The sequence below is a fragment of the Lithobates pipiens genome, unplaced genomic scaffold (genome assembly GCF_037356315.1).
Source record: "Lithobates pipiens isolate NorthernLeopardFrog02 unplaced genomic scaffold, aLitPip1_a1.2 Scaffold_18, whole genome shotgun sequence".
Classification (NCBI taxonomy): domain Eukaryota; kingdom Metazoa; phylum Chordata; class Amphibia; order Anura; family Ranidae; genus Lithobates; species Lithobates pipiens.
Genome location: NW_027507758.1, coordinates 216709891 through 216727718, shown reverse-complemented (window position 1 = coordinate 216727718; position 17828 = coordinate 216709891). Strand labels below are relative to the sequence as shown.

Sequence of the window (17828 nt, the reverse complement as noted above, 5' to 3'; positions counted from 1 at the left end):
ATGGGGTGTATGGAGGAGCTGGCTCCCGTCTGGCTGCTCCGTGTTGGATTAAGCAGGGCCGGGATGCCCGTCAGTGGCTGTGGGCTTGGCTGCTAGGAAGATGCCATCTCTGCTAGAGAGGGCGAAGCTGGCCCGGGCTTGCCACGTGTTCCTGTGGTCTGGACCACCGCGGTAGGCCTGTTCTCCCTGAGAAAACGGTCAATCTGGGCCGCCGGAGTCGTCTTTGCAGATCCCTTATATCGTCCTCTTTTACGGTTGCTCATGACCAGGCAGGCAAGATCCGGGGAAATGTCATTACAGCTGCGATTGATGGGTCTAGTGTCGGGAGCTCAGGCACCTGGCGCCCTCACTCCGCCATGTTCAGGCCACGCCACACAACACTTTTTTAATCATTAAAATTCAAAGCCAAATGGCTACTCACAAAAGTGGTATAAATAGAGGCATATAAATGATTTTGGAGTAACACAGTGCTTCTACGGTCAGCGCTGCTGTCCTGTTGTTCAATTAGGCTGGGTGCAAAGATGGTCTAGAGGTTTCAGCAAATTCACTGTTGGTACTGTTGTAATGTCCTTATACCATCAGCTGGGGGTATCCAGGATACAGTGAACTGGCGTCCTATGCTTTATTCCAGGACCGGAACCCGGAACCGGAAGTGCGTTCCAGCCTGGGACGCAAACATCGAAAAACCGGAAGTCGCGTGATACGGGTAGCCAGTGGGATGATGCGTTTCACAACGCCGCTTCAGATCCAGCACTGGGAGTGAAATAAATGCCAAAAACATGACCAAGTCATTAGCGATAATATGCACACACACACACACACATGAAAAATTGTATAGACCTAAAGTTTTTTATTATCAATTAAAAAATGTCAATTTAAAAAACATACCTTAGAACATACATGGCCGTATGTACATACATACACACATGCACATCCCCGCAAGGACATGCGCATGCAAACACATCTGCACATATATGTCCATGTACCCCATGAAATTCTTCTAGTAATTAATTTTAAATTTGAGTATAAAAAAAAAAAAAAATCAAGCAGCATTAATAGTGCAAACTACTATTAAGCTGGATAGCTCTTTCATAAAAGAAAATTATTCTACATAAAAGCACAAAAAATGATAATGGGTTATTATTATTACATAATTTCTCTAGGTGCAGATTATGATACTAAGTGCCTTCCTTGTGTTTTCTTAAAGAAAACACTAAAATTCTCATGCCTAGATGACGGTGTTTACTTCAATATCTGCATTCAACCCATGTGGCGACAGGCTATTTAATGTGTATATCCAGTAAGTTTCTTGCTTACACAAGAGCAAGAACCTCTCCACCGAAGAATATTTATCGGGTATGGATTAGATGGCCCATACTTGCAAGTCTGAAATATTGCTATGGTGATGTGTGAAAAATGACGTGCCACGCTATATTTAGGATTATTGGCCTGCACTGCTCTGCGATGGTCAATAAAATCTAGCTCGCAATGTTCTAATAGTTCTACCAATATAGAGGAGGCCGCACGGACAAGATATGCAGTATACTACATATGTGGTGGAGCAATTCTAAAAAGAACTGAGGAGGAAAGTTTTGCCATTGGTGGTAAAAGATTTTTTACCATGGGATAATGTGAACAAGTGAGACATAATGCTTTATTACATCGGAACATACCTACAAGACAAATAAGCGTAAGTTGTTTAGATTGCTGGTGTTTGGTCTGAGGCCTCATTTTAGTTGGAGCAATTTTGCTCTTTATACTGGGAGCCCTTCTGTAGGCAAATTTTGGAACATCAGAAATAGTTGTAGATAAATGAGGATCTTGTGTCAATATTGACCAATGTTTTTAAAAATGCTCTCTATTTTCTTGTAATCGGCATGATACTGTGTAATATAACGAACAAGTGGTTCTGAAGTATGTTTAATTGAAGGAATAGGCACATCTTTGGTCTGGAAGGATGCACACACCGCCTCTATAATATTGGTGGGGTAGCCTTTATCAAGGAACTTCTTTTTAAATACTGTACTCTGGGAAGTATAATCTTGCAACTTTGTGCAGTTACGTCTGAGACAATGGAATTTACTCTTTGGAATGTTCCTTACCCATCTGGGGTGATGAAAACTAGATTAATGCAAAAAATAATTGCCATCTGTTGGCTTGGTGTCATTTTTAGCTAAGATAATATTATCTGAGTGAGACAGTTCTAAGTCCAAAAAACATATGGACTCAGATTCTACAACTGAGGTGAACTTCAGGCCAAAGTCATTGATATTACAATAGGCTACAAAATCTTGAACTGATCTTAATGATCCATCCCAGATGATAATATCGTCAATATAGTGGCTGTAGAAGACCAGGTGTGTGAGCCATTAACATCCACACACCTGGTCTACCACAGCCCCATGGTTAGGTTCGCGTAACTCTGGGAAAAATTAGCCCCCATAGCAGTTCCTTGTTTTTGTAAGTAAAAGTCCTCATCAAACAAAAAATAATTGTGCTCCAAACAAAACTGGTTTGCTGAAAGAAGAAAATCAACCTGCTGTGGATTAATGGTAATCCTTATTAAGGAAATGAGCAACTGCTTGTAAGACCACTTGATGTGGTATAGATGTATATAAGGAGCAAACGTCCAGAGATGCCCACAAATAGAATGGTTCCCAGGTGTATGGACGTAATAATTCAATCAAATGAGTACCATCCCTTATATAAGAGGGAAGTGACTGGGCTAAAGGCTGCAAAAAATCTATATATTATCTATATATAGAGAATAGCAAGTAGTAATACTATCCATGGAGGCCACTATTGAACGGCCTGGTCGGATTACTCGAGTCTCTATGGTTTTTAGGCAAATTTTATATATATATATATATATATATATATATATATATATATATATATATATATATATATATATATATATATATATATATATATATATAGTGTGTATATGTGGAACTTTGGGAAAAAAAGGTTTCTTAAAAAAGGCTGCCTCTGTTTTGGTTAGGACACCAGCTATCTGAGCTTGTGCTACTAAAATATTAGATTCCTCAATAAATTTGTGTAGAGGGTCTTTGGTAAGTTTTAAATAGGTAGTCGGGTCAGACAGGAGACGTTTTTGATTCTTTAACATAGGCAGATTCTGTAAGCCTATGCCTCCTCCTTTATCTACTTGTTTGATGACAATCTCTGTGTTTGTACTCAGAGATTTAAGAGCAGAATGTTCTAAAGAACTGAGATTTACAGAATGATGGGACCTATAAGACTGGGATGAACAGAGATCAGTGAGCTCCTTATAAACTACTTGATAAAACGTTGACAAATAAGGTCCCTTAGATTGGGTGGGATTGAAGATAGACTTGAGCCTAAATGTGGTATGTTGAAAAGGTAGAGCAGTTTGAATATTGAGACCAGACAACCAAATCATCATCCTCGTCCATGTTCCATAGATCACAAAGGTCTTGGAGAGCACTTTGCTCGGTGGAGTTGTTCAACGGGCATGGGGGGTCCTCAGTGGAAGGAACCTCTTTAGGAATAATATTGTTGGCCTTCATATTGAAATGCCTTTTTAAAGTGAGATTCCTGATGAATTTATTCAGGTCCTTAAACATAGTAAATTAATTTGGGTGGGTGGTGGGGGCAAAATTTAGACCTCTAGATAGTAATGACACTTCTTGATTACTTAATTTATATGAGGACAAATTATAAATTTTTATAGTTTCTGTTGTTTGTCCAGTCTGAATGGGTCTGGACTTATGTTTCCTTCAATTAAACATACTTCACAACCACTTTTCCATTGTATTACACAGTATCATGCCGATTACAAGAAAATGGAGAGCATTTTTTAAAAACATTGGTCAATATTGACACAAGATCCTCATTTATTTACAACCATTTCTGATGTTCCAAAATTTGCCTACAGAATGGCTCCCAGTATAAAGAGCAAAATTGCTCCAAGTAAAAGGAGGCCTCGGACCAAACACCAGCAATCTAAACAACTTACGCTTATTCCTCTTGTAGGTATGTTTTGATGTAATAAAGCATTATATCTGACTTGCTCACATGTATCCCATCGTAAAAAATCTTTTACCACCAATGGCAAAACTTTCCTCCTCAGTTCTTTTTCTAATTGCTCCACCACATATGTAGTATACTGCATATCTTGTCCGTGCGGCCTCCTCTATGTTGGTAGAACTATTAGAACATTGCGAGCTAGATTTGGTGACCATCGCAGAGCAGTGCAGGCCAATAATCCTAAATATAGCGTGGCACGTCCATTTTTTCACACATCACCATAGCAATATTTCAGATTTGCAAGTATGGGCCGTCGAATCCATACCCGATAAATATTCCGTGGAGAGGTTCTCGCTCTTGTGTAAGCAAGAAGCTTACTGGATATACACGTTAAATAGCCTGTCACCACATGGGTTGAATTCAGATATTGAAGTAAACACCGTCATCTAGGCATGAGCATTTTAGTGTTTTCTTTTTTACACACTAATGTCACTTAGCATCATAATCTGCACCTAGAGAAATTATGTAATAATAATAACCCATTATAATTTTTTGTGCTTTTATGTAGAATAATTTTCTTTTATAAAAGAGCTATCCAGCTTAATAGTAGTTTGCACTATTAATACTATTAATGCTGCTTGAATTTTTATTTTTATATTTTTTATACTCAAATTTAAAATGAATTACTAGAAGAATTTAATGGGCTACATGGAGATATATGTGTAGATGTGTTTGCATGTGCATGTCCTTGCGGGGATGTGTATGTGTGTATGTATGTACATACGGCCATGTATGTCCTAAGGTACCTTTTTTTTAAATTAACCTTTTTTAAATTGACATTTTTTAATCTTTATAAAAAAAACTTTTTTAGGTCTATACAATTTTTCACATACATGTACATGGTGGGTGTGTGTGTGTGTGTGTGTGTGTGTGTGTGTGTGTGTGTGTGTGTGTGTGTGTGTGTGTGTGTGTGTGTGTGTGTGTGTGTGTGTGTGTGTGTGTGTACATATTATCTCTAATGATTTGGTCATGTTTTTGGCCCCCAGTGTGAGCGCATATACACAAGTACACTAATATAAGTTTTGTATCTTATAGGCAGATTTATATATCGTCCAGGGATATGCTTTTATCATCATATTTATTATTTCACTTATTATTTATATTATTTCTTGATCCATTTAATCTTCTTTAGCTGTCAAATAATCTTTATCAATTAGTACTTTGCAGTATAGGGTTAATTGTGTTAGATCAGTATTCCCTCCCCCTTAGTCCTTTTATGTCACGCCTTTCCCCTGTGGTAGCTGGATCTGAAGAAACAACGAAGTTGTGAAACGTGTTGTCCCATTGGCTACCCGTATCACGTGACTTCCGTTTTTTTGATGTTTGCATCCCAGGCTGGAACGCACTTCCAGTTCTGGGTTCCGGTCCCAGAATAAAGCATAGGACACCAGTTCACTGTATTCTGGGCATTCCGGATACCCCCAGCTGATGGTATAAGGACATTACAACAGTACCAACAGTGAATTTGCCAACACCTCCGGACCATCTTTGCACCCACCCTGATTGAACAACAGGACAGCAGCGCTGACCGTAGAAGCACCGTGTTACTCCAAAATAAAATAATTTATATGCCTCTATTTATACCACTTTTGTGAGTAGCCATTTGGCTTTGAATTTTAATGAAAAGAAAAGAAAAAAGTGTTTTTTATTACTGCACTTAGTGTGGCGCACCTGTTCTTTTTTTCTTCTGGTTATTCCAGAGTTTCTGCTTCTAATCTAAAGGTTGCTGCTTACGGTGCTTCCCTATGAACTTATCTCATTTCATTTTGAATGAGTTGGACTTATCATATCTGATTTATTTTAACACTATTCATTTTGTGTGTACCCAAACCCCCCCCCCCCCTTTTCCCTCACCCCTGTTATAATTAATTTTGGATATTCAGTTGATTTTTTGCGCCATTAATTCTCTCTTTTCAGAGTCTTTTTAAGGGCGACTGCTCAGGTTCGCAAAACACAGGTTTGTTTTGTTCTGCCAGAGGGTCCAAGTTATGGACAGGCAGTGTCCAGATCCACTATTTTCCAAATGGATTTGTCAAGTGATTGTTCAAGCTTCAGCTTAAAGAAGAAAATTCTTCCTTCTCATATTAAGAGCACATTCATCCAGGGCAAATAGTGACTCTTGGATGGTGCATCATCGGGCCTCTATGGTTCGGATCTGTAAGGCCTCCTGTTTCCTTGATTCTGTCTCTCCCCCCCTCCCCCTTCAGTCGCCATTGCTATGGGACATCCCACATAGTTATTACTATAGCTCGTTATCCCCTGATGTAAGAAAAGAAAATAGGATTTTTATAACAGCTTACCTGTAAAATCTTTCTTTCTTTGATGTACATCAGGGGACGCAGAGGTCCCTCCCTTCTTCTTCTTATACACTTGTATTGCTTGGCTACAAAACTGAGGACTCCCAGTAATTGGAGGGGTTATATGGGGGAAGTAGAAGCCTTTAGGGGGCATGCCAGTGTTCAGCACCTGATACGCCGATATAACCCACATGGTTATTACTATGGCTTTGTGTCCCCTGATGTACATCAAAGAAATGGATTTTACAGGTAAGCTGTTATGAAAATCCTATTTTTTTTTTCCTATAAAATTACTTAGAACCCCAAACATATTATCTGTCACACCGTCTTTGAGCAGTGGTCTTACAAGCACACTTTTTTTTTTTAAAGTTTTTTTTTTTAATTAAAATAAGACAACAAGTTAGCCCAATTTTTTTTCATATGGTTAAAGATGATACACAGAGTAAATTGATACCCAACATGTCGCGCTTCAAAATTGCGTCTGCTCGTGGAATGGCGATGTTTAAAAATTTCTACAGGTTACCAGTTTTGAGTTAGAGGAGGTCTAGGTCTATAATTATTGCTCTCACTCTAATGATTGCGACGATGCCTCACATGGTGTGATTTGAACAACGGTTTCATATGCGGACACTACTCCTGTATGCGTTTGCTTCTGTGCACGAGCTTGTCGGGATGGGGTGCTTTAAAATGTCTTATTTATTCTACATTTTATTTTTTATATTGACATTGTCTTTTTATTTTTATTTTTTTAATGTTTGGGCGGAAGTGAGGTTTGATGTTGCCTTCACCCTCCCATGCTATGGAGCAGGGGGGCCGTCTTCCCCTCAGTGGGCAGCCAAGCATTCACGGAAGGGGGCGCGATGGTCTCCGCCACTACCAGCGGGTCCGGTAAGTGGCGGAGACGACCGGAGCACGGCGGGAGGGGGTAGGCCACCTCTCCGGCCACAGATAAAAGTGATCTTACAGCTAATCCACCACAGAGACCACTTTTATCTTAAAGAGAAACACACACCGTTCCTGAAAATACCAGGGTTATGGCAGCTAGCTGCTGCCATAACCCCGGTATTTAGGGTTAAAGTACCAAAGTATGGGTATGGTGATTTGCGTGGAGTGGTTAAAGTGGATTTAAACCCGATTCATTAAATTTGAGCTGGGCATGTATATCTTTTTTGTTATCTCTCTTCAAAGCACTATGTCCTGTAGATGTCTCCTGCCCTGTTCTTCTGTTATGAGCCTGATAACTTCTGACAAGTTCTCTGTCAACTGTGATAAAAGCAGCCTGAGTTTTGTGTTGGTAAGGATGCTATAAATTAGCAGAGCCCTGAATGATTCAACGATCAGCTCTGAAAGTCTCTACCTATGAGGAGAGGGGATGTGTGCCTTTCCTCCAATCAGCTGTGTTGGCTGTATGCCCAGGCTTCACTGCAGTGTTGAACAAGAGAAAATCTCCTAACACAATGAGCACTTTCTAAACCGTATATAAAGCTGAAGACAGCAAACATGCATGTAAAACTTATGTAGGGAGATTTGTTTCATCACTGTGTAAGGTATCATCCGAAGCTGTTCACTTCACTGTGTATATGTGAGGATTTACATCCACTTTAAAGTGTTTTTTTTTTTCCTGAAAATATGCATTTGATAAACTGCTGCGCAAATATTATGCAACGTAAAAAAAAATCAACAACCATTTTATTCTCTAGGGCCTCTGCTTTCAGAAAATATATTATGCTATATCTACTATATATAAGTAATTTTCTAGCAAAGAACGCTGATTTTAACATGTATATGAGATCTCAGATATCTGTGATCTCAGAATCTGCCCAGACAGTGGTTAACTGCACTTTTTATATAGCAGATTATATTTGGATCCTGTGTTTTGGAAATCTTCGCTTCTGTGATTTACCTCTATTAGGAATATATAAATGCGTTATGGTTAACTTCCATAGCTTATTTTTAAAACCATGCCCTACTTTTTCATTTGAGATGGACTTAAAATATACTGATTTGTTTGTGGTGTTTTTCTGTTTTATAGCGTATTGCTGGAATAACGGCAATGTTACAGCGCTCCTTAGAAGGTCTCCTTTTGGAAGGACTTCAGACCTCAAATGTGGATATAATTCGTCACTGTTTGCGGACATATGCTACGATTGACAAAACAAAAGATGCAGAAGCTCTTGTTGGGCAGATTTTGGTGAAACCGTACATTGATGAGGTATGCCTGTATCCTGCCCATAATGCAGTGTGGTCTAAACACAAAAACTTAACAAATATTACAACATTGAATGTATAGCACAAATATAATATATTTAACGAAGAATAATGGAGCCTCTTCATTGTCAGATTTTGTTTTACATAATCATTGAAGACATCTGAAATGGTTCACCTACTCTTATCTGTAGTGTTGTTAGTCTATAAAAAAGCTTGGAGATACAGGACTTTAAACGTACCTAAATAGTATAAATATCACACGATAGTCAATTAAGATATCAAAAAGATTTTTTATTTACACAAAATTAAAAAAAGACAAAAAAATGCCTGTAATCATGTCTACTAACATAGGCCTAGACATAGAACCTATTGCAGAGAGACAAAAAGTTACAGCATTATAATGTATAAACCATTCTGTTCAGATTTTTTTTCGACTTGTTTCACCTATGTGGCTTTTTCAGGAAAGGGATACAGACTACTTTTACTGAATGCACAAGAGTATGATCCATTTTAGATGTATATAACTAAAAAGAAAAACAAAAATGAATACATGAAAAAACAAGCATAAACTGCATTAGCCTAAACCAGGGCTTGACAAACCCCAGGCGCTAGGTCGCCAGTGCGACCAGAAATCGCAACCTGGCGCCTAAGCTGCCACCAGCCCACTCACTATTTATGCCCCAGATATGCAGAGCATCAACCCTGACTGCCATCCTCCTCCCTCCTCCACACTCGGCGGCTCTGGCAAGCATCAAGCGCTGCGCTAAGTGTGTGAAACAGCGAGGAGAGAGGAAGATTTCTGCTTGATGTTGGGGGTGGGCGGGACACAGCTGGGGTGGGCGGGACCTAGCAGCTATCAAACACCAGCCAATGGGATCTGGGCGGGCCGCTACTTGTATGTGGCCCGCCCCTTTTCTTAAGCAGCCCAATCGTTGGCTGATGTTTGATAGCGACCGGGTCCTGCCCACCCCGGCCAGGTCCCGCCCTCCCCAACATCAAGCTCAAATCTGACAGATCTGCCTCTCTGTCACTTGTCAGTTTCACAACCTGGCTGGGTCCCGCCCACCCCCGACATTAAGCTCAATTCTGGCGGCTCCTCTGTTACTTGTCAGTAACAGAGTGCTCAGTGTGCCACCTGCTAGTGCCGAGTGTCACTGCCAATCGGTGCCACCTGCCACCGCCAACCAGTGCCACCGCAAATCAGTGCCACCTGCCAGTGCCGAGTGTCACCGCCAACCAGTGCCACCTGCCACCGCCAATCAGTGCTTCCTGCCAGTGCCAACCAGTGCCACCGCCAATCAATGCTACCTGCAACCACCTACCAGTGCCACCTGCCAGTGACAATCAGTGCCACCTGCCAGTGCCGAGTGCCACCACCAACCAGTGCCACCTGCCACCACCAATCAGTGCCACCTGCCAGTGCCACAGCCAATCAATGCCACCTGCAACCACCAATCAGTGCCACCTGCCACCGCCAACCAGTGCCACCGCCAGTCAGTGCCACCTGCCAGTGCCCACCAGTGCCACCTGCCAGTGCCACCGCCAACCAGTTCCGCCAGCCAGTGCCACCTGCCAGTGCCACCGCCAGCCAGTGCCACCTGCCAGTGCCACCGCCAACCAGTGCCACCTGCCAGTGCCACCGCCAACCAGTGCCACCTGCCAGTGCCACCGCCAACCAGTGCCACCTGCCAGTGCCGAGTGTCACCGCCAACCAGTGCCACCTGCCAGTGCCGAGTGTTACCGCCAAACAGTGGCACCTGCCACCGCCAACCAGTGCCACCGCCAATCAGTGCCACCTGCCAGTGACGACCAGTGCCACCACCTGCCAGTGCCACCGCCAACCAGTGCCACCTGCCAGTGCCACCGCCAACCAGTGCCACCTGCCAGTGCCGAGTGTCACCGCCAACCAGTGCCACCTGCCACTACCAAACAGTGGCACCTGCCACCGCCAACCAGTGGCACCGCCAATCAGTGCCACCTGCCAGTGACGACCAGTGCCACCGCCAATCAGTGCCACCTGCCACCACCTGCCAGTGCCACCGCCAACCAGTGCCACCCGCTAACACCAATCAGTGCCACCCGCCATTGACAATCAGTGCCACCACCAACCAGGGCCACCTGCCATAACCAACCAGGGCCACATGCCAATAAGTGCCACCTGCTAGTGCCAATAAGTACTACGTGCCAGCGCCACCTGCCAGTGCCAATAGTGTCACCTGCCAATGCCATCCAGTGTCACCTGCCAGTGCCAATCAATGTCACCTGAGAGTGCCATCTGGCAGTTCCACGTGCCTACCAGTGGCAACCAGTACCATCTGTCAGTCCCAAACCAGTACCACCTGCCTAAGCCAACCAGTTCCATCTGTTGCCAACCTTACTCTTCCTGGTCAGCCCATAACCCTGATGTAACAGCGTTACATTGGAGTTATTGACTGGGTGCTCCGTTGTGAGTTAAGGATAGGGGGTGAAAATGACTGGCCTTATCCCGGGAGCTGACAATCCATACCACTCTTAAAAAAAAAAAAAAAACTGGCTAACTTTTTCAACTGGCTCCTAAATTCAAAGCAAATTTGTCAACCCCTGGCCTAAACAAGATACAGTAATTATTTTTTGCAGATGTGTGGCTTCCAACACCAAATCCCCCCCCCCCCCCCCCTTAAAAAAGTACTCAAAATATGTCCCATTACAAAACATGATATTGCATGTTCCCCCTACCTCCAACAAGGGGGGCATGTTGGTCAAATCCAGTACAGAGAAGGTTCCTGAGAGATCCCATTATACACACAAGCCAAAACGTGGTCCATAAACAGCCAGAAAACCCATAGACAGCCGTCTGGCTTTTTATGGGCCAAGTTTTGGCTTGGAAGCAGATAACTGATTGTTATAGGCTGGAGGTGAGAAATAAGTGGCCGTTGATCCACTGAAAGAGTTATTCAGTTGTATGAATAGTGGTGCAGCTGCTTGCAGTGGACGTGGCTTCTTTCCTCACAATGTGTAGCACATAGCCATAGGGACTTTTATGAAATATTAGGTGGCATTTAATGTCTGCTTGAGAATTTGTCTGTGCTATAGCCATCAAAACCATGGTTACCAGATTTGAAGACCTCTTTAAAATGCTGAAGAATGCTAGAAAAAAGCTGTGACAAAGTAGTAACCATCGGACTTTGAATTGAACTACCATAAAAACCATAGATTGGAGCTGTGTTTTGTTAAAAGCCGCAGATGCTAGTCTAGAGAGATCTGGGTGAACGGGCATATATTTAGGCTCCAGTGTGGACAGTGTCCCCAACCTGTAGCTAATGCAGACATTGACGAGAGAGCTACAAAGAATGAAGTGGAGAGTTTCTGCTACTGTGTAGAATAGGGGGAGATGCTATGAAAATGTAGTGTGAAAGATCGAGAGAGAAGGTGCCGTTAGACATTCAGTATGTGTATATTAAAAATGAACAAAACAACTACAGAGCTGCGCTAAATCCAAATTAATAGTGTGCAAAACATTTGTGAGAAAAAAACTTTCCCAAACAATTGTCATTTGCAACTGTAAATCACAACACAATTGAATACATCAATCGACCATATACAATCCCACATGTAGCGAACAGAAAAATGTGAATATTGATTATTCAAGGATTATAAAAATGAATATTAATAGAAAAAAAATATATAAATCCGTGCCCATATGAAAATGGTACAAATACCCAATTTATCAAGTCTATATAAACCATGTGTATATAGAACACCCGTGAGAAGAGGTAAAATTTTAAATGAAGTCCATCCATAAAACGAATCTTCATATGTAAATACTGTGATCGATCCACCACCAAAACTTAAGGATTGGCTGCTTACCAAATGCCCATGACCTACCGTTACAGAAGGTCATAGCCTGTAACAACAATGGATCTCCCAGATCTCTACACAATCACGAAGTTTCCTTATAATATATAACTTCCGGACAGTGGACAACCCCTCGGTGCTCTCCAGTCAAACAGTTGTTGGTCCGAACGGACGTTGACGTTGCAGCATAGAAAACAAAAGAGCTCCGATAGTGTAAAACCCAAGTATTGTATAAAAAAAAGAGTAACACTTACAAGCATAAAATCAAAAGGAGCCTCAAGTCTGGTGCTTCAGCCGATACACAGTGGGACAAACCCATTCCTCCTGAGCGTTCGTCTGCAAACACGAGGTGATGTCAGTGCGTCGCTCCACTGATGTCACTTCGTGTTTACAGACTAACTGGTTTGTCCGAGTGTGTATCGGCCGATGCACCGGACTTGAGGCTCCTTTTGATTTTATGCTTGTAAGTGTTAGTGTAAAACCCATGTATTGTATAAAAAAGAGTAACACAAGCATAAAGTCAAAAGGACAAACCCGTTCCTCCTGAGTGTTCGTCTGCAACACACGAGGTGACGTCAGTGGAGCGACGTGCTGGCGTCACCTCGTGTTTGCAGACGAACGCTCATGAGGAACGTTTTTTGGCCGAGTGTGTATCGGCCAATGAGCCGGACTTGAGGCTCCTTTTTGATTTTATGCGTGTAAGTGTTATGCCGCGTACACATGACCGGACTTTTTGACAGCAAAGGTCCGACGGAACGAGTCAGTTGGGCGATTCGATCTTGTGTGGGCTCCATTGGACCTTTGCTTGCCAAAAATCCAGCGGACTTTAGAAATAGAACATGTTTTCAATTTTTCCACCGGACCGAGAAATCCGTTCGTTTGTATGCTAATCTGACAGACAAAACCCGATGCTAGGGCAGCTATTGGCTACTGGCTATGAACTTCCTTATTCTAGTCCAGTCGTACGTCATCACGTTCGAATCCGTCAGGCTTTGGTGTGATTGTGTGTGGCCAAGTCCGTTCATTCGGAAAGTCCGTCGGAACTCCGCCGAAAGTCAGTCGGAAAGACCGTCGGACCTACTCCCTCAAAGTCCTGTCGTGTGTACGCGGCATTACTCTTTTTTTTTTTTTTTTTTTTTTTTATATATACAATAAATACGTGGGTTTTACACTATCGGAGCTCTTTTGTTTTCTATGTTGCAACGTCAACGTCCGTTCGGACCAACAATTGTTTGACTGGAGAGCACCGAGGGGTTGTCCACTGTCCGGAAGTTATATATTATAAGGAAACTTCGTGATTGTGCGGAGATCTGGGAGATCCATTGTTACAGGCTTTCTATGACCTTCTGCAACGGAAAGTCATGGGCATTTGGTAGGCAGCCAATCCTTAAGTTTTGGTGGTGGATCGATCACAGTATTTACATATGAAGATTCGTTTTATGGATGGACTACATTTAAATTTTACATCTTCTCACGGATGTTCTATATACACATTGTTTATATGGACTTGATAAATTGGGTATTTGTCTGTACCATTTTCATACGGGCACGGGTTAATATATTTTTTCCTATTAATATTCCTTTTTATGATCCTTGAATAATCAATATTCACATTTTGCTGTTCGCTACATGTGGGATTGTATATGGCCGATTGATGTATTCAATTGTGTTGTGTTTTACAGTTGCAAATTATAGAATTGTTTGGGAAAGTTTTTTCTCACAAAAAATTCTTTGCACAAATGTTTTGCACACTATTTGGATTTAGCGCAGCTCTGTAGTTTTGTTTGTTTTTTACTGTAAGATATGTTCATGCAGTAGAGTTGCAGCTTCACATATATTTTAGATTTAATTTTCACACTTTGGTGTGATTTTTACTTTAGCGCAGCTTCTTTTCCTTTTTACACTTTTGATTATATTGAAAACGGCCATATAATAGGTATTGGCATTGGGAGACATACCGGAGCACATCATTAGGAAAGGGTTTTGGTGCAAGAGAACCTTAGTGGGGAGTGGGGTAGAAGGACTGTCAGAACTAGTGTTTGGGGGGTATTACCGAATATACATACAAAAACAGTGGGCGGGAAGCTGCCAGAGAATGTAATGCAGACAGTGTAAGCATAGAGGATATAGAAGCTACTGCAAACACTTGGGAGACGTGTGTTGGAGACGTGTGTTGCAATGTGGGGGACATAGACACTGATGATAAATATCTCGCAGGATATGGACACTATTAAAGTGAACCTTTAGGTAAAACTTTTTTCTATCATTTTGGAGATTATAACCCCCATCAGTTTATTTTTTGCCATCTGTTTCACTTCCTGTCCAACAGCTAAAACGGAAAGGAAATCCTTGTAAATTAAGGGAATTTCTTGGGGACCCCCAGGTCACCAGAACTAGTGTCTCTATTACTTTTCTAGGGGCAACCCAAAATTTGAGATTTCTTTTTTACTGTCACTTTTAATGATGTTGGTAAACAGGACAAACGGAGAGGGTGAATCTGCCTAACGGGCACAGACAGCAATAAAATTGGTGGAGGCAAAACATTTTGTGGACTGATTGAAAGCAAGGTTGTTCTTTTTGGATGTAGGGGCTGCAGACAGTTTGTCAGATGACCCCTAAACACTGAATTCAAGCCGCAGTACGCTGTAAAGACCGTGAAGCATGGTGGTGCAAGCAAACCAGTGTAAATTTTGGCAGCAAATTTCTTTCGACTAAAATTACATTTTAGTTTTGTCATGGTTATGCAGTAATCTTTTTCTGTCAGCTTACCTCTCATCATGTTCAGACTAAAAGGCCAGCAACTCTCACCTGGCTGTTTTTATAACCTCTCCTCTAAGCATGGCTCCACCCAGGCCCTATCAGTGAACCCTATATTAACCTGTGCACTGCAAGCCAGTGGTGCTAATAAACCATTGTGTGTTTGGCTTCCTGTTTCCTGCTTGTCGTATTCTCTTAGTTTGTCTGTTACCGACCTTGATGTGCTCTTGACTATACCTTTTTGGCGTGTCCCCGACTATCTCTGTTTGCCCATGACCCTGAACCTTTGGCGTGTACTCTGTTCCTGTCTGCCTTGACCTCTGCCTTATCCCTTACTATCCTTGTTGTTCCAGCCTGCTTCTTCCTTCTCCTGTAGTCTACCGTGAACTGTGAGACCCTAGGGGTCGCGACCTGAAGCCAGACGGCAGCGCAGTCCATCCTCACCACTAGAGGCTCTGGTGAACACCTGTTGGCTCTTAGACTCTGTGCCCTGGGGAATCTATGCTCTAGCTCTCACTGGGATCTGTGTTAGTGGGTACTAACTGCAGCAGTCAGTCTTGGGGTCCACTGTCTAAGCGGTGCACTTCCGACTCCTACGGAGTGCATCTGTCACCTGGTCGCGGGTGACCTGACAGTTTGATCAGCCATGGACCCGGCTGATGTTCTGCTTTCTGCCACTGATCCACTGCAAGGCATAGTCCACAGACTTGAGACCCAGGAATCGCATCAGACCCAGGTGATGCGATTCCTTCAGGATTTGGCCTCCCATTTTGAACAGGTTCAGGCCTCGTTAGGATCCCCGGTTCTGTTCTATCTGCTGCTGCTCCTATCGCACCAGTCACAGCCACACATTCATTACAACTGCCAGTTCCAGGCCGCTTCTCTGGGGACTTCAAGGCATGCAGGGGGTTCCTTAGCTAGTGCACAATTCATTTTGAACTCCAGCCCCAAAACTTCCTGTCCGATCGGGCGAAGGTAGCCTATATTCTATCCTCCCTGTCCGGCGAGGTGTTAGCCTGGGCTGCTCCTCTGTGGAAAGTGAATGATTCAGTGGTTTCTAGCCTGTCTGATTTCTTGAAACTTTTTCATAATATCCTCGAGGACCCGGGGCGTGTCTTCTCAGCGGCCAGCGCTCTTTTACGTCTCCATCAAGAGTCCGCTTTTGTGGGACAGTGTGCTCTTCATTTCCGTATCCTTTCTAGCTTAATTGAGCTAGAATAATGAGGGCCTAGTTGCAACCTTTTTACATGGCCTCTCTGAGTGAAGGATGAATTAGCAGGAAGATCCCTCCCTGTTGATCTGGACAGTGTCATCACCTTGTGTAACCAGATAGATATTCGCTTTCAGGAGAGCGCCCTGTAAAAAAGACGCCAGCACTCCCTGTCTTTAGGCAGCCTGAGATCCCTGTCCCTTCTCTTTGATACCAGGAGCACCCCTTGCCTGCTGAGGAACCTATGCAGCTTGGCCGGACCAAGTTATTTCTCGAACACGGTAGCCGCAGAACTCTAGGCCTCTGCCTCTATTGTGGGGTCAAAGGTTATTTTCGTGACACTTGTTCTCTTCGTACGGAAAAAAGCTTGGGGCTAATACATCTGCAAGGTGGATTATTAGACCCTGAAATATCACCTTCACCTTCTCCTTTCTGCATTCCTTCATGTCGGCGCTTCCTCTCGTTTTGGTCTTGGCACTTCTGGATTCCGGAGTCGCTGGCAATTTCATGGATTTGGAAACTGCATCTTCCTTGAGACTTTCCCCTTTGTCCCTTACAATGCCATTGGTGGTCTTGGCGATTGATGGCACTGTTCTTCCAGGGAGCTTTATCCTCTTCCAGACCCTCCCTGTTAAGATGTCGGTAGTGACACTCCACTGGGATTGGATATCCTTCCTCGTCTTACCCAAGACTTCATCTCCTATCATATTAGGTCATTAGGTCTTCCTGGGTTACAACGGGTGCAACAGATCTAAAAACTCACGGATCAGATCGTTCCTCGGATCAGAGTCACAGAACAGATCATTTTTCGGATCGGCAAATATTTGAATTTGCAAAAACCTGTGATAATTCCACCACCATATAGTCCCCGCTGTAATATCCACAATCTCCCCACTGTAATATTGGCTGATCATGGCTGGGTATCGCCGAGTATGGTTGGGTATTGCAGAATATTGGCAGGGTATGGCTTGATGGCTGTGACTGCAATTGTCACAGAGCAGCACTGTGGGCACTACAGATACAGCCCACAGCACTGCTGCCATCCTATCTCTCCCCTCCACTGTACAGATCAGTACACAGAGGGGAGAGAGGAACCGGCTTCATCATGATACTATCCACGTCATCTCCCCCACTGTAGTATTGGCTGGGTATGCCAGGGTATTGGCAGGGTATGGAGGGATGGCTGTGACTGCAATTGTCAAAGAGCAGCGCTGTGAGTGCTACAGATACAGCCCGCAGCTCTGCTGCCATGCGATCTCTGCCCTCCACTGTACAGATCAGTACACAGAGGAGAGAGAGGAACCAGCGTCGTCATGACACCGGTATGTTTACAAGTGATCGCTCCGTCATTTGACAGTGCGATCACATTGTAAACGCCCACCAGGTGCACCAAGATGGCCGCCGCTCCAGGGCTAGGCTAAAGCTGAGGCCGCGGGGGACTCTGCGGATCG

At 43.2% G+C, this 17828-nt stretch overlaps 1 protein-coding gene across 3 annotated transcripts in view; it reads left to right on the top strand.

Moving 5' to 3' along the window:
• The window catches only part of COG2 (component of oligomeric golgi complex 2), a 442013-nt gene that overhangs the window by 200574 nt on the left and 223611 nt on the right, over positions 1 to 17828 (top strand). For all 3 annotated transcript variants that reach the window (XM_077486570.1, XM_077486569.1, XM_077486571.1), the window contains one exon: positions 8401 to 8580. In XM_077486570.1, the coding sequence (XP_077342696.1) occupies positions 8401 to 8580 (180 nt within the window). The remainder of the gene's footprint in view (positions 1 to 8400; positions 8581 to 17828) is intronic.